The sequence below is a fragment of the Triturus cristatus genome, chromosome 3_1, assembly GCF_964204655.1.
Source record: "Triturus cristatus chromosome 3_1, aTriCri1.1, whole genome shotgun sequence".
Classification (NCBI taxonomy): domain Eukaryota; kingdom Metazoa; phylum Chordata; class Amphibia; order Caudata; family Salamandridae; genus Triturus; species Triturus cristatus.
Window position 1 is genome coordinate 648,328,040 of NC_140583.1, and position 22,459 is coordinate 648,350,498.

At 42.7% G+C, this 22,459-nt stretch overlaps 1 protein-coding gene across 9 annotated transcripts in view; it reads left to right on the forward strand.

The window, feature by feature from the left end:
• Window positions 1–1,540: 1,540 nt before the first annotated feature.
• KIF23 (kinesin family member 23) overlaps window positions 1,541–22,459 on the forward strand; it is a 186,264-nt gene continuing 165,345 nt past the window's right edge. For 4 of the 9 annotated variants that reach the window (XM_085644658.1, XM_085644655.1, XM_085644659.1 and 1 more), the window contains exon 1: window positions 1,572–1,753. In XM_085644658.1, coding sequence (XP_085500784.1) covers window positions 1,740–1,753 — 14 coding nt within the window. In that variant the 5' untranslated portion in view covers window positions 1,572–1,739. Of the gene's footprint in view, window positions 1,754–22,459 lie in introns of all 9 variants that reach the window. The other 5 variants (XM_085644656.1, XM_085644657.1, XM_085644660.1 and 2 more) reach the window with 3 other exon arrangements.

Sequence of the window (22,459 nt, forward strand, 5' to 3'; positions counted from 1 at the left end):
GAGACCAGTATAGTAGGGATGTCGGTTTGGTCAATGAGATGGGTAAAGGAGACAGGAATTAAAATATAATCGATCCTAGTGTAGGAGTTGTGTGGGGCTGAGTAGAATGTATAATCGCGTGTGTCTGGATGTTGGAGGCGCCAGACGTCCTTGAGGTTGAATTTTGAACAGATTTTGCTATGGACTTCATAGGAACGGGTTGATTGGTACTTACATTTTGATTGTTGGTCAATTATGGGGTCTAGAGGTAGATTGAAATCACCTTCTACAATGACGAGCTCTTCTTGGGAGATGATGTCTATCGTATCTGATACCTTTCCCCAGAAGCTAAGTTCATCCGAGTAAGGGCCATAAATATTGATGACGTGTATGTTATCCTCCCCTTTTTTTAGGTGAGTGATTAACAGTCTTCCTTCATCATCATGTGTGTGCGAAATATTGGAGATATTGGATTTTTTGGCTATAAGGGTGATGACCCCTTTTTTTCTTATGTGCAGCTGGTGAGCAGAAAGTATGGGAGATCCAATTGTGTTTAATAAAGCTAACATCCTCCTCTGAGAATTTTGTTTCCTGGAGGAGGATAATGTCTCCTTTTGTTTTGGCTATGTAGTCGAAGATGTCCTGCGCTTGACAGGGTGATTTAGCCCCTTTACATTTAGTGATACTATTTTGAAGTCTTCAATTATGTTTCTGTTTTGAGCCATCTTCTTGTCTGTTGTTGGGTATTAGGAGGAGCGTATGAATTAACATATCCATGAGGCTAACGTAGGACCCCCTCTGTGGACCCCGCAATAATGCACCACTCCTATTATTAGTATGAGTAGATACACATTGGTAACAACTGTTTGTGCGGGTCATAAGGATCTTTGTCAAGGCTTCACTTGAGATACATTATTAATAAATAATTGAAAAATAAACAGAGCTACAGCTGAAAGGGGGAGATTAAAAATAAAATGTTTATGGCTAACTTGATGTAGGATATAAAATCATTTTCAGGCGCGCTTGTGCTCACAACAACGTTTCAGACAAAAGTACATTTGGACTATAATTCGAGCCCAGTACTGTGTCCACCGGCACTGCTCTAAACGTAGTTACACTAGGCGAGAAAAGGTAACGCTATAGTTGTTTATCAGAACTCGTTGATAAAGCAGACATTATTGGAAACAGAAAAGGGACTATAACGATGCAGCCCAAACCTGACAGCTCACTAAACAAACGTATTACTTTGCAGTTCTCGTTTGCAAGTAAGTAAAACACCCAAATAATAGAAATGTGAGCCGCTGCTCAAAATTTTAGTTATGTCGTAAGTTATTGAAATATAAGGCATGAATAGTATACTGTGTTTACCTTCAAATATTGTTTGCGCAATAGGCCATTTGATTGCGATTCACGGTTTTTAAAACTAAATTAATATTTTACATCGTAATGTATTTAAATAGGAATATTACAAATGTTTGGTGACTGATTTGAGAAAGGGGGAGGAGGGCGCTGGCGCAAGCTGTAGTTTTTCTTCTATGTCTTCTGTTCTCTAACTCCGGCGACGTCAGTTAGTGACATCACGTGTCTCCGTGATTGGCGGAGTGGATTTGAAAAATACGGCGCGACTTGTCTCCGGTAGGGAGCAAGTTGAAAGAACCGGAGCCTGGAAGATTATACCAGCGCCTAGTGATTGTAGTGTACCGGATAGCCACCGGAAGTGGCGATCCGTAACTAGCGACCTTGAATCAGGACAGAGCAAGATGATGAAACCAGCGTAAGTGAAGACATTGCTCCTCTGATCGCTCTCCGGTTGCATTTTTTTTTCCTGCTGTCATAGTGGCTGTCTCAGAATTTCCCCTTTCCTTTCGACTGCACCTTCCTTTTATAGCTAATTCCCTTTGCTTAACCCCACTTTCTCATTCTTCTCCCACTGATTGCTATCTTCTCCCTATGTCGATTTCGCGTTGTACTCTTTTCTCTCCCTTTCTCTGGATGCATTTCGCCATTTATCCTTCTATGGGCGCCTCCTTTATTTGCAGCTTTCTGTCTGATTTGCCCCGTTATTTGTTTATGCGTTTTATTGTAGTGCAAACCTTATCCAAGGGTGTAAGAGTGCTTTACAAAAGAAATGTATCATTGCATAAGAAACAAATTGGCAAATCCTATCTTTGCAAATGCACAAAATTACATCATACTAAGATGTTGGCACATTTAAAAGCCAAGAACATTGGAGTGTAATCAGTGCCAATGGAAATTATGCATCTTGGAGGGCCAAATTATGCGGCAAGAAAAGGCAAGTTATGAGGCGTAATGAGCACAGTTTGTGATAGTATTATTTCATTGTTTTATATTTTTAGGGTCGAGCCTATGAGATCATGCGCTAATGAATGCTTCTCGCTTGCGAGGCACTATTGTTTACAAAAAGGGCTTAGAGCCTGCCCATTGCTTAACCTGTTTTTGTACAGTGGCACTCTTCTTTGCAGACTCCTTAATTGTCCTATGCAGCTACAATGTCACTTCCAATCATTTCTGTGTAGCACGGACCAAGCAGATCTTGATAAATTATTCAGTACCCGTCTGTTGTGCCAGACATGATTGCAGTCCTATGTCTTTACCACTCCACCTGCCTGCTGTTCCCTCCATAGTGCTTGTGCTTTTTTTTTTTTTTCTTATTTTATTTACTTAATTCCCACTTTCTCCCTATTTCTTCTTATCCCATTCCTTATTCTTATCCCACTTCTATCAGCCCTGTCACTTTTATTTGACCTGAAAAGCACTATGACGTGGCCAATGCTGACTGCTTTGTAGCGCTTATTAAAACCATATTGTTATACTCCACCACCATAGGCATCCCCACCAGAGCGTGTCTCTCTTATATACACCTTCACCCTGCGTCATATTGCTTTTATTTTCTACTTCTAGGCATGCTGCACAGTAGCAGCTCTGCTGTTCAGAATTGCTGGGGAAAAGTATTGACAAAGCCAATAAAGCTTGCATAGGCGAGACGTATTGGTGATGCAGCGAGGAATACAAAATCCCTCCCTACTGCCACGGACCAAAAGATCTCACACACGCACACTATCCATACATTCGCTGGTGGGGCCCATAACACCAACACACACCATTAGTCCGTGCAAGAGGCGATTATCCTCCTAAGCGCTGAATAATGAGGGAGGAAGATACCACTTTACCCGAATGAGCTACAAACCCTTCTAATACTCATTAGGCCCTAGATTCCACATTTGGTATTACCCTCATAACCGGGACGGATCTACTAGTTGCGGTTTAATGAAATACTAATTCCCTAATCAATCTTTACATTAACACATTTCCAATGAATAAACAACCCGACTCATTTCTGAAGTTATTCAAATCCAAATTTATATTAATTTTGCAGATTAAATCATTCATTTGATCAAGTTGCCATTCATATTTACCTATTCTGGCTAAAGTCGTCCTCTGTCGAATCTGGCAGTCTCGCAAATCTATGCCCATCAATTTAGCAGGTAAAGTTCATCAGGAATTTGGGCATTAATTCAGTCCATCAGAGAATTGGGCTAACAGCTGTCCTGCGGTGTCACCGTCCTCTCCGTCAGCATGTCATCAGGAAATCAAAGGAGCGACCGTCTGATCTAATTACCTCTCTATTCTACCATAATTTATAGTAAAATTGATGGTAAAAAGTAACAAATTTTGAACATCCGAGTTCGCTGATTGGACAATCGGGGATCATCCTTTCTGTTCCCATAAGGTTTAGTCCATGATGTCAGCATACTTGCTGGTTCTGGTTCTTTTGTAAAGTCTTGTGTTCATAATGTTGGCACCGCTCCCAGTGGCCTTGATAAGTACATCTTGCCTGGGGTCAGGACGGGCCATTGTTGCTCATCTTTAGCGCAGGCGCACTTCACCTAAGCCTTGTTCAGCGTTGGCAGTCGGATTAGGCACCGCAAGCAGCCATCTTTTTGGCAGGCCAAAATGGACAACTTAAGCAAAGAAAACACAAAACTTAATTAATACATAGAAATGACTAATTAAATGTTATTCCCGTGCTAATACCCATATGTGTGTGTATTTATCTAGCAAAAGCAACACTCATTGCAGGTTATACTTACAAAATGAAGCACGAATCACAATTGCATCACTAAAGCAACATATAACATGCAATGTTCTATTTATCATTAGTATGCGTACGAAATTTAGTTCACGTCATTAATTAAGCCATGCAGATGCAAATTCCACGTGTATTTCGATCATTAATAAGGTTGGTTATTTCCACATCACTCCAAACCATTAGTACGATTATAATTAATTAATAAAATGACATGCAAAATGGGGTGGGTATACAAATTTTTGCATTACCCGCTCCAGCAATCCCCCCCCCTTTGGTGATTTTATCACCACACCACCCAAAATGTTCTGCCTTTACGGAATTAAAAAAAAAAAAAAATTCTTGCTCTTAATCCTAGTTCAGTTTCACCTTCGTCTTCTCTTTTTACTGATTCATACATGCTCTCCTTCCACTCTTCCAATTCTATTTCTTCAATTTCTCTCTCTTGTTTCTTATCTTTTCCCTTTTGAATTTTCTCTTTTTATTCTTTTCTTATTTCTACAGCACATACAACATAATCTTATCATTAAAACTATGCAGATTACACATGTTAATGGAAATATTTTACCTATAAGTGTACTACCTGTTTTCACTAAGAAGTTCTTAATAGCAGCTATTTTCTTACCAATTCTATCCCAAACACTTTCAACCTCCAATGGTGCAAGTTCATCATGCAATTCAGTAATATTCTTTATATAAGTCTTCAGATCTTTGCTTTCGTCAGGAATGTAAGTACAACAGTGTTGAACTTTCAGCATTCCACAGACTCCACCTTCTTTTGCCAATAAAATATCAAGGGCAAGTCGATTTTGCATTACCATAGCACGCATGGCAACCATTTCAGTATTAACCAATAAAAATTCTCCAGTGGTGCTTGTTGACATGCGATCCACTACTGTTGACAATTTTCTAATTTTGTTTGCATTCAGAGTTATTCCCACTGCTGGTATCAATGCCTGAACAATATCACCTACAATTTCTGCCCAAGATTCTCTTTGTTCTAGCTAAATGATTACTTAAACTATGTACACCATCTTCTCCTCTATCCATATGAAAGGTTTTTGGAAAGACCAGGCCTACGTAACATGTGCCATACCAATGGTCTGGCAAACTATATGCCCTGTTCCCACAAATAAAATATAATCCAGGAAAGACTGGATCTCTTCCACCTTTGAATCCCCATCCACCCATGATTCGATATGTATCATGGCACTCGCTATTACCTAGAAAATAATTATCATACGCTGTTTGATTCCTTCGAATGCAACATTTTCCTTTCTGAGGCCAATCTAAAGCTATAGTTGGACTAGCTTCTCCCTTCAAATGTTTTTCTTTCTTTATATCCCAGATTGTTTTCTCCACTTTCCCTTCTGCTGCTTTCTTTTGCATTTTCAATCTCCTTTCCTCAACCATGTCTAGGAATGTCTTTTCCTCCTTCTTCAAACTGCATGTTAAATTGTTTCTAAAAAATATACTCTGTTAGTTCATTAGTTTCCAAAAAGAATTCACCTTAGCAGGTTTTACTTTGTTCAACTTATTATAAGAAGGCACTTGTGCAAAAATGTTATCTACATCTGAAAAATAATATTCTAATTTCCCTGTCTCATAAAACAAACTAGCTATCACACTACATGTTATACCATACGTTGCTGGAAGGTGATGATATGTCACTCCCTCAGAAACAGATGCAGGTAACTGCATACATGCGTAGCAGTCCCGTACGTCCATTGTCTTTACATATTCATACAATAATTTTGAAAACACATTGTTAGAAAAATCTGTTATTGACCTGTCTTTATGCAAATAATTTTTATCTATTCTAGTTGAAACTACTTTTGGAATTCTCCCTATATTAGTTTTATTCTCACTATGTCCTTCTAAAGTGTCTATAGTGGCCTTAAAAGAAATGACAAGAGCAAGGATGCTCCATAGAAGCATTAATAATCCTGTACAACAACAACACATTTTACACCATCTTTTCATGAATGTACATCTACCTTTACTACTTTCTATGTTAGCCATCTTGTTAAAATGGACCGTGTCTTTTGACTTAGCCTCTTTTACTTCACAACTAGTTTTTCTAACCTAAGGTTCTAACACCTATTTGGTTCTACCAACCACTATTTTTACTTCAATATCTTGCTTTTTTTCATCAATAAACTTCCTTAACTTTATTCAGTTGGGCATCTCATCGTTCTTCACTCTCCTCTCGTCTTCCAAATATGGATTTTCCTGAATTTCCGTTTCTTCTTCTCCAATGTCGGACAAGAGAACTCTCAGGATTTCCGATTCAATTTCATCCTCAACCACGTACGTCAATTCTGGTGACTTATACTTCTGGTTAGTTTTCCTTGTTCTTGTACTCTCTTTGTCTTCAGTTAATTCGTTTTCTTTTGATTTCTCTTGACTTGTCACTTCATTCACCTGTTCAGCTCTTGGTGAATTCACTCGTGTCAGTCTGTATCTTAGTTTCATTATTTTATTTGGTCAAACATCAACTCTTGCAACTCTTTTTACTTTACTTTCTTTGTCATTCTTTTCATTCCTCCAAGCTCTCTTTCTTAGGACTCGACTTTCAGGTATTTCGTTTTCACTCTCTTCAGACTCTGTCTCGACTTGCTTTGTCTTTTCAGCAACTTCCTTTTCCACCACTTGTTTTGTTTTCCCTACTTCTGTCCCTCCTTGGGTCTCCGGCACACAATCTTCATGCAGACTACTTGTCCCTTCGCCTAACTGGATGTTGCAGTTCCCTACACCTCCTCGGAGGGTCTTCCGCAATCTGTCCCTCTCTCTCTGTACCTATCCCTTGTTCACTTAGATTTGTTACTTCCGGTGGAATTTCTCTCTCCCATCTGGTACTTCTCTTTCACGTATTTCTTTTGTTGCATCTTCAGTACTCTTTCCTTTCTTTTTCCTGTGTTCCTTCTTGGAACCTTGCGCTTCCTGCTCGTTCTCAGAATCGCTGGATTCAGAAATCTGCAATCTTCTCTTTAGAGCAACACTTCTGGGGACTAAAGCAGATCTTTGTTCTGTTTCCCCCCTTTCAGAGTTTCCTTGTGTCTTTGACCCTTCGTCATCTGATTCAGTGTTTGATTCTGATTCATCAAAGTATTCTTTTCCTGTGCTGTCCACAGGATTTGGGATTCTCAAGGTATGACTGGCATGGATCCAATTTTTCAGTCCAGCACACTTCACAGCTGTCGTCGTGGTCAAAATGACTTGTGGTTTTCCCCACCTTGGAACCAGACAATTTCTTCTTCTGTGAAATTTTATCCTTACCCAATCTCCTGGGCTCAGATCATGGGCTTGCTTCTTTTCAAGTGTGGTGGCATCTGGTCCAACCTGATGAAACACAGAATGAACTGCGTCAGCCAGGCCTTTACAGTATTCCAACACCATGTGATCAGAAATTGTCATCAGCTTGTTGACTGGTATAAACACATGCCTCATTGCACGTCCCATAATTATTTCATGAGGACTTAATCCTGTGGTTCTGTCTGGAATGGCCCTAATTGTCATGAGTACCAGAGGCAAGACATCAGGCCATTTCATACCTGTGGCCAAACACATTTTCCCTAATCTATTTTTGATAGTACCATTCATCTGTTCAACCACACCAGAAGCCTCTGGTCGGTAGGCACAATGTAGTGTTTGTCGTACATTCAATGCTTCACAAATTAATCCTACAATCTCATTATGGAAATGTCCTCCTCGGTCTGACTCAATTGTCACTGGGAACCCGAAACTGGGGATGAATTCTCTTAACAGTAGCTTGGCTACTGTCAACCAATCATTTCTTCTTGTAGGGAATGCTTCCACCCACCTGGAGATTAGGCAGACCACTACCAAAACATACCTCAATCTGTTACAGGGAGGCATCTCAATGAAATCTACCTGCATTCTGGTGAAAGGCCCTCCTTCTCGACCTATTGTTCCCAAACTCACTACTGTCTTCCTGCCTGGATTGTACTGCTGACATATTAAGCATCTCTGACAAAGACTCTCTGACACAAGTCTGAATTTGGCATTGTACCAGGTCTGCTTAAATGACCTGATCATAGTATCTCCCAATATGTCCCTGGCCATGATACATCCGTGCCATGGTAGACATCATGCTATCAGGCATAACTGGTCTTCCATCTCTATATACCCACACATGATCCTTTTCCCTTGGGGCACATCCTGCTTTTACCCAATATTTCATTTCCTCATCTCCTGACTCATCCTACAATTAGTTCCCACATTGTTAGTGAACATCAATGAGCAAGAAGACATTTCTCTTTCCTTAGCCCAATTGACCGAATTCTGATTTCGTGCACAATACTGCGCCATGTCATTGGCGTACCTGTTCCCAGTGGCAATATAATCGCCACCATGACTGTGTGCAGCACATTTTACAACGGCCAATTGTTTAGGTAGCTGCATCGCCTCAAGCAACTTTCCAACCACTTCTGCATTCTTAATGGGAGTTCCACTCGAGGTCAGGAAACCTCTCTGTAGCCATAGTTGGCCAAAGTCATGGACGACTCCGAAGCCATACTGGCTGTCAGTTACCACAGTCACTCTCACACTCTTCCCAATCTTGCATGCTCTAGTCAAAGTCACAAGTTCAGCTTAGTTAATTAATAAAATGACATGCAAAATGGGGTGGGTATACAAAATTTTGCATTACCCGCTCCAGCATTGGCTTAGCCAATTTATTTATTTAGTGTTTTGTATAGTGCGAACTTGACCACATAGGGTATCAGAACAAGGTAACTTTTCCAGGACAGAGTCCTGTATAGCATTTAATATATTCCAGTTCAAAGTTGACACATCTATTTCTTTTGATAACTGCTTTAGTACGTACGCAGGCTGTAAGATTAGAGGGATCTCGAGGGAAGCAAGTCTTGTTTCCTTGAGCGAGAGTATTTGGGCGAGCCATGTGTGGATGCTCTGTAATGCTTACGGTAGGAATTTACTCATTAAGAAGATCTTGGTTTCCTTCTTGAATCCTGCGTGGTTGGTTAGCCTTCTGATGTCTGGAGGTAGCGATTTTCATATTCTCTGTGCGGCACCTGAGAATGCTCTGTTCGTAAGTTTCTTCTTCTCTTTTTTTTTTTTTTTTTTTTTTTGTGTGTGTGCAGAAAATTGGTTGTTTCAGTACTAGGTCTCTGGCGCTCCTTGATTGTCTGTTTCCCCCAGAGATCACCAGTTTCTGCATTGGGTATCTTGGTGACTTGAAGTGTAGAGCTTTGTGTGTTATGCATGCCAGTTTGAGCTGAATTCTGGCTTCATAAAGTAGCCAGTTCAGTACTTTCAGGTGAGGTGAGGAGAGGTGTGGTCAGTTTTTTTTTTTTGACCCTGTTATGAGCCTTGTTGCTGCATTGAGGCAGGCTTTTAGCAGTGCTGTTGCAATTTTGGGGAGCCCAGAAAGTGTTGTGCATCCGTATTCGATGCTTGTTACACTAGTTAACTCTGTCTGGACAGTCGATGCACCTCAGTAGTTCCAGTTTATCACCGAAATATAGCAATAAGAAACAGAAAGGTGACCAGTCAACCTTTCTAAAGGGCCTTTCACTGCGTGCCAACACTTGTTGCTGCATTTTTGTTTTTGTTAACATCTGAACCGTTTGCACTATAGAACTTTTTTTTTTTTTGTTTTGTTAAAGTCTGCCGATTGTTATGCTGTTTTGTAAAATACACTAATCACCAGAGAGGATATTGTGGCGCTTGGGCAAGGTGTGTGGTCTGAAGGTGTTTATATGAAGAGCCAGGTCTTCTCACTTCATGAAGACGGAGGATGCTCTGGTGGGTTGAAGGAGGTTGTTCCATGCCTTGGGTGCGATGTAGGAGAATGAGCGACCTGCAGATTTGGTTCTGTGGATGTGAGGAGTGTGCGAGTAAGTGAAGCAGAGCTTAGGTTTCTAAGTTGGTGAAAGTGTATGCATCCGTTTAGGTATTTTGGTCCTGTGTTGTGTAGATATTTTTATGTGTGCATGAGAAGTTTGAATTTGCTGCGCTAATGAATGGAAGCCAGTGAAGTTTCTTAAGGTGCCGTGTGATGTGGAAGGTTGAGTATGAGTCTTGCAGCTGCGTTCTGGAGTCTTTATAGGTGGTGTTGTTTAGGGATTGTGGCATGAAGAGTGTTGCCGTAGTCCATCCTGCTGGTGATGAGTGCTTGCATGACGGTACGTCTGTTGTTCTGAGGCGACCATCTGAAGAGCTTTTGCAGCGGAAGCAAGAGGTGCACACTGTGTTGATTTAAGCAGTTATGTTGAGCTTATCACCTAGGATGATCCCTAGATTTCTTACATGGTCTATAGGTGTTGCTCCTAACTCCGATATCCAGCAGATGAAATCCCATGGGGAGGTCATGTTGCAAATACAGGTATGTCAGTGATGAGCTTCAGGCTGTTGGTTCGCATCCATTCTGCTATCATGGTCATGAAGTTGGTTCTGGTGGTGTTTGTCTCCTCAGTTAGGTAAAAGATGAGTTGGCTGCCTTTGGCGTAGGAGGTGACGGTGATGTCTTGCGATCGGATGATGTTGGTGAGCAGTGTCCTGTATATGTCGACAGGAGTAGGGCTTAGGGGCGATCCCTGTGAGACACCGCATATCTATTTCCTGGTCTCTGATGTGACGGGTGGCAGCCTGACCCTTTGGGCTCTTTTTTTAGTAAGGAATAGATCCATTTGAGAGTGGATACTTGTGTGCCAATCTTGTGGAGTCTTCTAATGAAGATGTTGTGGGAGAAAGTGTCTAGAGCCGTAGAGGTCGAATTGGATGAAGGCCGCTGTTTTTCCTCAGTCCAGGAAGTTTTAAATGTCATCAGTGGCCACAATCACTGCTGTTTCGTTGCTTTGGTTCTTTCTGAATACTGATTGAGTTTTGTCTAGTAGATGGTGAAGTTTGAGGTGAGTGGTTTGTTGATGGCTTACTTCTCCATCACTTTGACTAGAAGGGAAGCAGGGGGATGGGTCGTCTGAGGGCTTTTTGAGGACTTTGATTTCCGCAAGTTTCCATTCATCTGGGAAAGTGGCGGACACAATGGAGCTGTCGATGATGTGGTGTTGATTGATGTTCCCAGGTTGTAAATGTGGGGGAGGCATGGTTCCCTCGGGGGGGGGGGGGCTTTGAGTGGATAGTAAACATGATTGCTGGTCTGTAAGGGTTGTCCATTCGGTTAGGTGGCCATCTGGTTTGTGGTTGGTAGGTTAGCAATGAGTTCTTTTGGGTTGGGTTGGTGTGCGAAGTTGCTGTAGATTTGAGATTTTGCTGTGGCAGAAGTTGGACAGGTTGTCGCAGAGTTGTTGGGAGGCAGCAATGTTGGATGAGGTGAAATCCTTAATCAAGATGATCTCCCTGCAGCTGTTGGAGCTTCCTTCGTTGTGGTTCTCTGGTACTTTTTTCTTGGTGTCTCTAAATGAGTGCTTCCTTGGAGGTAGTTCTGTAGGTGGTGTCGTGGTTGGCATTACATTTCCTTTCTAGCTGTTTACAGTGTCGTTTGGTGTCTCGTCGGACTTCTGCGTACCAGCTGGCCTGCTTGTTTAATCTGTTATCCTTGTTTGATGGGTGCAAAGGAATTCACACAGTTCTTGATCCAGTTGTTGATGTACTTGTTGAGGTTGTCTGTGGCGCTAGGATGATCAGTGCTGAGGGCGCTGAGCCAATCTGCTTTTGTGATATTGCCTCAGCTGTGGCTTTGAGTGCTGAACCTGATAGAAGTGTTGACTTGAGGTGCATTGAGTTGAAAGTGGATGATGGAGTGGCCCATCCATGTGAGCTTTGGGGTGGACCTGTATTTGATGCCGTTGCTTGTTGTGAAGATGGGGTCCAATGTGTGCTGGTTCTGTGGTGAGTTGGGTGAGTCCCATGTTGCTCAAGCATTCGAGGAGTGCTGTGGAGCAGTTGTTGGGGCAGGTGTTGTTTTGAGTTCACCAAGGAGACTGTAGGCACAGAGCCGATGGTGAGCGGAGAGACAAAGTTGGTGATGCATTTGATAAAGGTGTCTCGTGGTCTGTAGGCAAGGGTTGCATGCAGGGTGAATTTTTGAGAGATTTGCAGTTTGATGTTCAGGTGTCCCACCAATGGGGTTGTGTTCTCTGTGGCTGTTGTGCGTTTGATGAATTCCTTGAAGCTAATAGTGATTCCTCCTTCTGACTTGTGAATGTGTTCCTGTTGAGCAAAGTAGCCCGCTGGGATTGCTGTAGCGCTATCAGAAGCCAATGAGGGGCTGAGCCAGGTTTCTGTGATGAAGAGGATGTCTGGTGCATTTTGTTCAGAAGTTCCCATTTTTCTGTTGTGTGTTTGCTGAGTGATCTTGTGTTGAGAAGCGTGCATGCAAGGGGATGTTGACGTGCAGGTTTGTTGTGGTGTAGGGTGAGGGTAAAGGCATTGTTGGTGCTTGTGTTCTGTGAGGGTGTGGAGGGCAATGTTAGTATTGGTGTGGGTGGGTGGCTACTATAGAACTGGCAGTTGGTACAGGTGAAAGCTCCGACCCTGGTGTGAGCGGCAGCTTGGCAGCATTTGGGAACGGCATCCTGGGTCTAGATACCTAAGGAGTCCTGCAGAGTATCACTGGGATGTGATTGGACAGGGATTTCTTGTAATGAGTGTGGTCCGGGCGTAGACAAGCTTGCCTTTAGCGCGCCTCCTGCATGTGTCTGCTGTGCCTTCATGTTGCAGCTGTCATTAAGTAGGTCCTGGGAGGGAGGAGGACTCCAGGGTGCCATAAAAAAAGCTATACCAAAAGTCATAAAATTAGCGCACAAGGATGTTGGCTGGTGCCATGTACAAGATGGAGTGCAATGAAATGGAGGTAGTGTTGTAGATCTCAAAGTACGGATCATTGTGGAAACTAAACTATAGAGGTCTAAACTGGGGAGGAGCGGTTAGCTAAAGAATATTTTGAAGGTCATCCTAAAATGGGAGCCGGAAGCTCGCCTGCTTCAAATTGGTGGTGCGTGGGTTCAGAGGTGAGGAGTTCTATACTCTGGTCGCTCTTCCTGAGCAGGTTTGAGCCATAAGCCTCAGCATTTCGTGATCTAGTTCTTCCAGATAGTTAAAGATGGTCAGCCAGGTAGTGAGGAGGGTAGAGCCTTTTGAGTGATGCAAATATTCTTGTATATGGCCCTGGCTTCAGTGGAGTGTACCCAGATTTAGTGAAATGTTGTAATTCCTTTTGGTCCCATTGATGAAATGTGTTGTGGCGCATAGGATTGATTTAAGAGGAGTGAGATGAGTTGGGGAGACCAGTCATGACAAATTACAGTACTTGATTTTGAAGAGCACCAGTGATTGAACAAGAGTTTTTAGATCTTGCCCTGGAATGTAGTGGCAAATTCTCCCAGAGATGACGCAATTGATATTGCACATTCCTGCCCATGGTCTTGAGTCGATTGTAGGTTGGGCCTTTTATCTAGGAAGACTCCTGATTTGGCACTGTCAACAATGATGGGTTTGCTGTTAAGGATGTTGTGGAGAATTGAGGAGGAATTAAGTTTTTGAAAGGGTTAGTTTTACATCATGTGAGGTTGTCCAGTCTTGAACGATGTTCACAGTGTTGGAAAGGTACATATTCTCATTTGCAGAGGACCATGATTTTCTTAGCAAAACTCCAAGAGGCATGAGTAGGGTTGGAGCAAGGCTACCTCCCTGAGGCTCTGATTGGCCTTTCACCAATTTTTCTTATTTCCTTTGTGAAAGAGTCCAGGCAAACCCGAATTAGTTTTAAGAGGCACAAATAATACCAAATGCTCTCTCTTGTGGTGTGGGCAAACAGGCATATCCGAGGGTAGTGCTAAGCATTTATTGCACACACAAAGGCAGTGAGAGAGACACTCAGAAATCGAACACCAATTTATAAATAAAATAACACGTATTTCATTTGAATTGAGATCCTAAAAACATCAAAATCCGGCAAGTACTTTTGAGATATGAATTTTTATGTTTCAAAAGTTGACAGTGCAATTTCTGGAGCGGTAAGGTTTTCCTATGGATGGAGAAACATGTATTGCCTTCAGTCACTTGTCAGCGACTTACATTACCCTTTTCCTGGACTTAAGGTGAGTATGGGGCAAGGTCCAAGGCCACACCATCAGGTCACGTGGGGGGGCTGGGTACAGAGGCGTGTTTCGGCGTCAGGTGCCCTGTTCACTTCCATAAGGAATGGTCTGGTTGAAAAGAGGCTGCAAGCTCATTCTGCGGGAGTTTGGGGCAGTCCATGAGATGCTCAGGCATGTAGGGACACAGTTGGTGCTCGGGCTTGGTACAATGGTATCCTTAGGCGTCCGGTCTGTGCTGCAGGAGGCACTCATGGTTTGGGGGCCTGCTCAAGGAGGCTGCAGACTACTACTGGGAGTTCAGTCTAGGCAAACCAATGGGTGGGCTCTGCCTTTGAGGGTCTCGGGCTCTGTTGGCACAGTCGCATCCCTCGGACTTGGGCTGTGGTTCTTGGGTGCAGAGGCACTTTGAAGTGTTGGGTGACGGCGGTTGGAGGCTCTCGCTCTGTCTTGTTTCTGCAGGAGAGGGGCATACAGGACAGTTAAGCCACTCTTTTTATATATATTTTTTTATACAAAGACATCACTTGCATCAAATAAAAAATTAAAATTAAAAAAAAAAAAGACCGGATCACAACGTTGCACATTATGAAACGCAATACAGAATAAAGCAATTTTGGAAGTGGTATAGGAGTGTTGAGGGATAAGTATACCTTATTGAATCAAAATCAAATTATAAGTTTGCGTACAATAAACAAAAGAAAACATATACAACTTGTGATTCGATGAATGAAGTGGATTCCATAAACACCATTGTACAAAGTGGGAATCTAATACCAGTGGCAGTGTCAATAGTGTACCTGCGATAGCAGTTAGGCCACTCTCAATGGGACTGTCACTGAACTCCCTTGACATGCAGGTCTGTCTTTCTCCAAGGTTGGTGTTCCGTCTGGACACTACAATCCTTGGTTGCTGCAAGGGGTTTTGTACCAAAGAGTTTGTTGTTGTGTGGCTCCGGTCGGTCCTGGCGGCCCCTACACTTGGAGGGAGGACGTATCGGACCTGCAGGAGCAGGTTGACCTCTTCCTGGGTGGCTGTAGCTTCGGCAGTCCTGGTCAGCAGCAGGATGGTGAACCTGACCTTGCTTCTTGTGGTGCCTGCGGCTGCAGGGGAGTAGCTCCTCTACTCCAAGGTGGTTCTCTGGCGAATTACGAAGCTCTGGCAGCCCTCGGAGTGTCTTCGAGTCTGCACAGCGGCAGAATGAGTCAGTTTCTCCTCAAGGATTGGGTGCAGCTGACAGGGTTGGCACCGAGCCAGTAGTTGCTCCTTGGTTTTTGGGTCAGCCCATCTTCTTTGTCTAGATTACAAAAAACTATCGGTTATTAATAATGTGGTATACGATGGCGCCTCACAGAATCCCGCAAGTTATACAGATTACAAAATTCAATGTGGTGCTACAGGCAAAGGGAAAACCTCCAATGGCGTGGGACACAAAGGGAAGGAAAAGCCGAGTGTGGCGGCCAAAATTGCACTCTGACATAAAAAGTGACGAAATATTGCTGTGTGTGCCCTCAATCCGTGACTGGCGGTCAATAAACCGGAAGTGAATGGGTCACACGCCATTGGAGTTTTGATTCCTTTTGAGCTTTTTGGATTGGAAGTACAACTCACATGTTGATTCTAACCCTGTTACTTGCACCGGGTTGGAAGGATTACCGGTACTGTGAACTCAATGAACTGTATCTTTTTGCGCCGTGAAGCCTTGAAGTCGTGGATGTTGACCCTGACGAAACACGTGTCGGCTGGGCATTGAGATCTCCAATAAACATAACGAACACGAATCATCCGGAGTGTTCCACGCATATTATTGTGTTCGAACTAATCTGTAATGAATAATATAATAGTCATACTTGGATTAAGATTTGGACAGTACTAGTTGTCTACATCTAATTACGTGTGCGCACAGGCCATTGAGTAACATCTTCTTTGTCTGTCGAATCTTGGGTCCTGGCATCAGGGGTGCCACCTAAATACTGTTTAGTGGCATTACAAGGAGTGTCAAGTAGAAGCCAATGGAGTACTTACCTGTAGGGTGACTACACCCTCCATATGACAACTTCCAGTAGGAAGCTGGCATGACCCTGAAGGCCTAATTCAACGAACACGGTGGAATTTTCCTAGTCCTGTGTAACCTGTGGGTTAACACGCCTACTGACTAGTTAAGTTTTCCAGCAAATCTAGAAGGTACTGTTCCTGTAGGGTGGAAAGCTAGGTTGGACGTGAATAATCCTTGGAATTTCTTGTGATTATTCCTTGTTGCCCTCACACATCCAGAATTTGAGCTCCGACTTGCGTACGACAGACGGCTTCTTTTTTAGTCTTATTAATACATTTTACATAATCAATAAACATCTAAGCACAACATTATCACAAGTTACACTTTCTGCAAAAACTAATCACATGATTTTGAAAATGCATCTTGGGTGTGCATGTCATCATTTCATTTGACTGCTACACTACCCATGATCTTGGTGTGTCGTACTTGAAGAATAGCAATGCTCTACTCCCTACACATCTTCTACCCAGCAAAGCTGAATCTCCCAATTATTCGGCGTCTTTTGCTGCCTTATCTACTTTCTTTCTCAGATACATATTCTTTCAAACCGGGCTTGTGACCGTCGTCCTCTACTATACCTAATTATTTCTCTATTCTGCAGAAGCTCTTATCTACTGCCCTCCCCCAGGGCCCTGACTCCATCTGTGCTGTTTTTTCATTCTGCTACAGAACACAGCTTAGACCTATATTTCTTTTGTAACACTGAACACCTCTTCCTGCTGGTTCTTCCATTGACCTGATCAGGCCTTTATTTTCGAAAATTCATTATAACATTCTCCCCTTTAGTTGACTTTTTTTTTTTTTTATCCTCAACTACTTCTTTACCTACCCTATTGGTTAGTGTAATTTCTTTGTACAGATTTTCAGCAACATCCTGCATTATATTAACTAATCTAGTAGTGAACTTCGCCCTAGTTTCTGACTCTCTACCCACATCCTATCACTATCCGAATGAGACAGAATATCAGCAACAACATCATGAATACAAGCAAAGGCCCTAAATACTCCGGACATCCACAATGGTACCCAAGCTGACCACCTCATAAGCCGCTCAGTCGGGTCATCCCCCTTATCCACCATCTTATTTAGCAAGTTGTGCAAAGTTTGTATGGCCCCTGTTAATGTTAGATTATTAGCGTCGTTGTGTGGGATGCAAGTTCAACAGGCCGTGCGTATCTTGGCACATACTACTCCTTCCATCATCGTCATCAAATCTAATGCATATCTGTGCTGCAGAAGCATTGTCATGGCGCTCCAGTTTTTCTTTGGCATTGAAGCCATCCTCCGTGGCATTTTATAGCCTTGAGCAACTCCCACGGTGTGATCTGCAATCAACGTGTGGTTGCTTTTGCTTGAACGAACAGAAGGATGCTGCTAAAAAAAGATTTTGGTGTCGTTGAACAACATTTGCTCCTGCGGGATGTCTTCCCAAGCTGTAGTACCCTAATACTCTGTTGCATCATCATCGAAGGAAGAGAACTGCAAAGTCGTTGGATGGCTTGTAGGGTGATCATGCAATTTGGATATATCCATCCCCGGAATCACCAAGGAGGGAGTGTGATGTCGCTCAAGAGCAGAGGCATTGCCAGCCCATAGGAAGTCGTGTATAAAGCCATTTACCATAACTCCAGTAACCCATTAGACTGGAGGTGCCACATTGCATGTCTGCATTAAACTTCATGACGTTGCAGTTGGTGTTCTGTCACCTGGACCATTACCCCTGAAACGCAAAGAGAGAAAATGGATTTTCTACCTGCTCTAAGCGGAGTTGGCGTTTCTACCCAAAACCTACATATAGTCTCATCCCTCACTACCTAACACTTCTGTTATCTGTCTTATTTCCTGTCCATAAATATGGTGCCCTGCACCCTAATGTAGCACCACAATGCCAATGATCATGAACGCATACTAACCCATTCACTCGGAGCTATGGTCTTTTTTGACAATTTTGTGACCTATGTATAGCAGAATAATTCTGGCAGTAAAGTGAAGGTCGGGATGCCCATAAAAATCCCTGTTGCAATATCCTAGCTCTCCAGGTTTCACCCTTGCCCCTCATTATCCCTGTCTTGGCCATTGCATCTAACTTCAATACTAACTTTGTGGTCTGTAAGGACCTTTATTACATCAGCTAACTCTTTTTCATATTGTGTAGCGTTTACTAAGAATGTTCCCTGTCTGACCCACAGTGGTTGCATCTTGGCTTGTATCCAACAAAGTAGAAGGTGTAACAGGCACATAGTAATATTTGGCGGTACCTCCTTAACTGAGTAACTTATCTGAGTCAGTGGCCTGTGGAATCAAAGAACACACAAAACACGAAGTATTAGAAGTCTGCATACCTATCTCTGACATGTTGCCACATATTATCTACTAAGCCAGCATGAATACTATAAGAGATTTTCTTGCTCAGGTACAGCTCTCTGCAAGCTCTTAATACTATTACATAAACCCATACAGGAAGTAAAATACCATTTTAAGTTGGCTGCCAGCATGAGAAGTCATAAGAAGACATATAAAACAGCAATACATACCTGCCTGCTAGTATAGACGACAAAATACTCCTCTTGTGCTTTGAAGGGAGCCAACGTTGTTCTTGTGTCTTGTTTTCCCCTTGTTCCTTTTCTGCCTTTAGAAGTGTCTTTGGCAAGGTTGGACTTGGTTTCCGACCATCCACCTTTACAGCAGTAGGGGTGCTCATCTTCACCGAGACTGGCCTGTCGTAGCTAAGATCCTTCCATCTGCGGACTACGTTTCACAGGTACACCTTCTGACCAAGAGGTAGTCTGCTAGGATGAGGGGGTCACTCCTATTGTCTCCTATAAACTCAGCTGTCTTGTAGGCATCCTTTTTTTACCTTGCTAGTGTTAAAGGGGTGGGCATGCAATGTCATGTCACAATTTGATGTGCTGTTAAATAGTGGTCGCTTCCTGGCTGATTTCTGAGAGCCTACAAAGCTACTGATGGCAATACAGCCATTTCTTTTGTAGGGTAGCACATAGTTTGCTTCTCATACTCTTGAGACCATTCAGGCGTGCTCCACAATTCCATTACTTTGGGGACGATGAGTAGATGTCAGTTTGTTTTATTCCTAGGGCGGCACAAATGTATTGGAATACCGCGCTAACAAAATGAGGACCGTTATCTGAGCGGATTGCTTCCGCCACAACCCCTCTTGGAATCACCTCTTGTATCAAATAGTTGGCTGCTGCTTTAGCTTCATTATGTGCAGCAGGTCCTGCCCCAATGCATCATGAAAATGAACAATTAATTACTGTAAGATACATCTAGGTGTTTAAAATATATATATATTTTAATGGACCTGATGGTTGTGGTATTGTGAGGTAATCCCTTTTAGAGTTGGCTTAGGGCTATGCTGTTGACACATTGCACATTCTGCAATGTACATAGAAATCATTTCAGATAGGTGTGGAATGAACCATTCTGCCTGTAATATAGCAAGAAGGTTCTCTTTTGCTGTGTGTGCTGGAAGATGTAGTTGCTCTAGAGCCATGTACAACTGGGCTTCTGAGATTTCTGGCTTCCCTGTACTTTCTTGCCTGTAAATAAAATCTGTTGGTGACTGAAGGCAATCTCGCTGTGCCACGTCTCCCTTTTGTGTGGCGCTGCAATGCTTCAATAATAGCTGCTAATTTAGCCAATTGCGCTGAAAAATGAGCTGGCAGGGGTATATGGCAAACCATTTGTGATGTATCAGATGATCCTTGCTGTACAGCTCTTACAGCAGCTGCTCCTGATTGTCTAACCCGTTTCTTGATCTGTAAAAGAGGAGCCATCAACAAGAGTAACATGCTCCCTGGAATGTGGTCTTTTCCTACTTTGCTTTTTTCTGGTGTGTAATTATCACAGTCATGTGCCTGTTCATCGTCAAACTGGGTGCGTGAAAAACGTTGCTGGGTTAACTGTGACAGCCTACCACTTGTAAAGATGGTACTGAAAGAATTGCTGCGTACCCAGACGCCCTCAGAATTGTGAGGGTGTTTTTCTTTGTAAAATAGAAAATACTGCATGTTCTACGTATAGTGCTAAAGGTGATCCCATCACTAGTGTAGTGCTGGTCTGAACTGCAAATGCTACTGTTGCCAGTACTTGCTCACATTGATAATGATCTTTCATGACCTGATCTAGCAGCCCACTGGAGTAGGCAATTGGTTTGTGTTCTCTGGATGCCTTTGAGTCAGTACGGCTGCCATTGTCATTCCATGACCATTACAAAAGAGGTAGAACGGTTTGCTGTAGTCGGGTGTACCTAACACTGGAGTATTTGTGATTGCATTCTTCAGCTCCCGAAATGCTTTCTTTCTTTTATCGGTCCAGTTTATTTTGTTTCCATTGTCACAGGACTCTTAAAGCAGTCAAAGGGGTGCAGTCAAGGTAGCATAATCAAATACCCACTGTCTCGCACGATTGCCGAGCCCTAGGAGCTGCTGCATCTGCTTTGTAATGGTGGATTTGGACATATTTCTGATACTCTCTGCTCTGTCGGGTGTCGCCCTTCTCCAGCCTTTAGAGATGATCTGTCCCAGGTAGTGAACTTCTGTTTGCACATATTGTAATTCATCTTTTTCCACTTTGTATCCTTTTCCTGCAAGCATGCATAGGTAATACTTTATTGTACAGTTAATAAAAACCATTACAAACCAACATCAATAGAAACAGTTTTGTGTGTCTGTAGCAGCGTAGAAGACTATATTAATACTGTGGTAAGATATAAAAAGCTACAATTAAAAAAATTACTAAATCTAAAACTATAGCGGGAAGGGAGATTGGCCCACTGCTCAGTCAGTTCTATCTTTACCATTTGAGGAGCTTTACGTAATTGAGCTGACCTGCTTTCCTCTTCAAGATGCATTTAGTTGTTGCAGTTCATAATCCGGGTGGGTAACAAGACGTTATCATCCCAATATGCTTATTCTTAGTAGCGTTTAGTTCCAGTGGGCTCCTAGATGCCAATTGGGCCCCCATTATTATCCAAGTGTTTTAGCTCTGAGGATGCAAGTGATGCACTGGGTTCCTCCAATTTAGCTGTTTTGGTTTAGTCTTTCTTTTTATTAAGGCGGACTTCTGCAGCTTCAATATATTTTACTAATCGGCAGCTCAATTGAACTTCGTCACCCGAAAAGCATGCCAGGACAGCTTGCCTCCATGACCTAATTCGTTTTTTGTTAAATAGTGGTCTCGGAAGGTTCCGGCGGTCTTGCAACAGCTCCTTACAGATGGTAATAAGGTATATGATGTTTCTTCGTCATTCCCACAAAGGCGGCACTTTGCTGGCATTGAGGGACGTAGCCAAGGGGCCATATGGTCTGCAAAAGGCAATAGTCCTAGGCGATATTTCTGAAATTTCTCTTTTGTTTTTTTGGTAAAGCTAGTCTGAAGATATAATTGTGGCCTGAGTTTGGAGTAAGATTGTATGATTAGCCACCCATGAGCTCGCTCCGACAAAGCTTTGTCCTGCAGGAGAGATTCTTTTCTAATGCTGTTGTTTACTGCTTTTTTAAAACCCGCCAGAGACCCTTGTAGATCCCACAGTTGATGCACCCCCAGATGTTTTATTGCGTCCTCCAAAAAAAAAGCCTTGCGGGGCAGTTTTCTTTGGTTTGCAGTTCCTTCCAGAGGAGAGCGTTGAGGGTATTTGCTTCCCCCCTGCTTATTTTGTACCAGCTTTTAAAGTATACACATTTATGTGACAGCTCTTCCTTTACCAGCCCAAATTCAAGTCTAATCTGCGCGGGTGAAGTATACCTTGGCAAGCCAAAGATCATACACATGGCTCTTGTTACTGTTCCGTCTACCGTTTTGGCGTCCCTTCCTCATCGCTTCGCTTCCATAGGTGATAGATGGGATCAGTTTTGCCTGTATCACCTTTATTAAAGGAACGAGGTTTGGGCCCGTGATCTTTATTATTATTTTTTTTTTTTTTTTTTTAAAGTTTCTTAGGGATACCGCTGTCATTAATCCTCCTTTTTTTTTTTCTTTCTTTTATCTCCTCGCGTTGTGGCTTGAAGCTGCCGCTGGGGTCTAAGATGACCCCCAGGTATCTATATTTTCTTGTAGCGTCCAGCTTCCTTGAGTCCAGGAACCAACTAGTTGGCAATTTCTTTTTGCTATTAGTTATGCACATGAGTTTAGTTTTTTCTTGATTGGTACGGAGTTTGTTTTAGAATATTGCGAGGTGATATCTAACAGTCGCTGTAAGCCTATCGGGGTCCGGCTAATCAGCACCAAGTCATCCGTGTAGAATAAATTAGA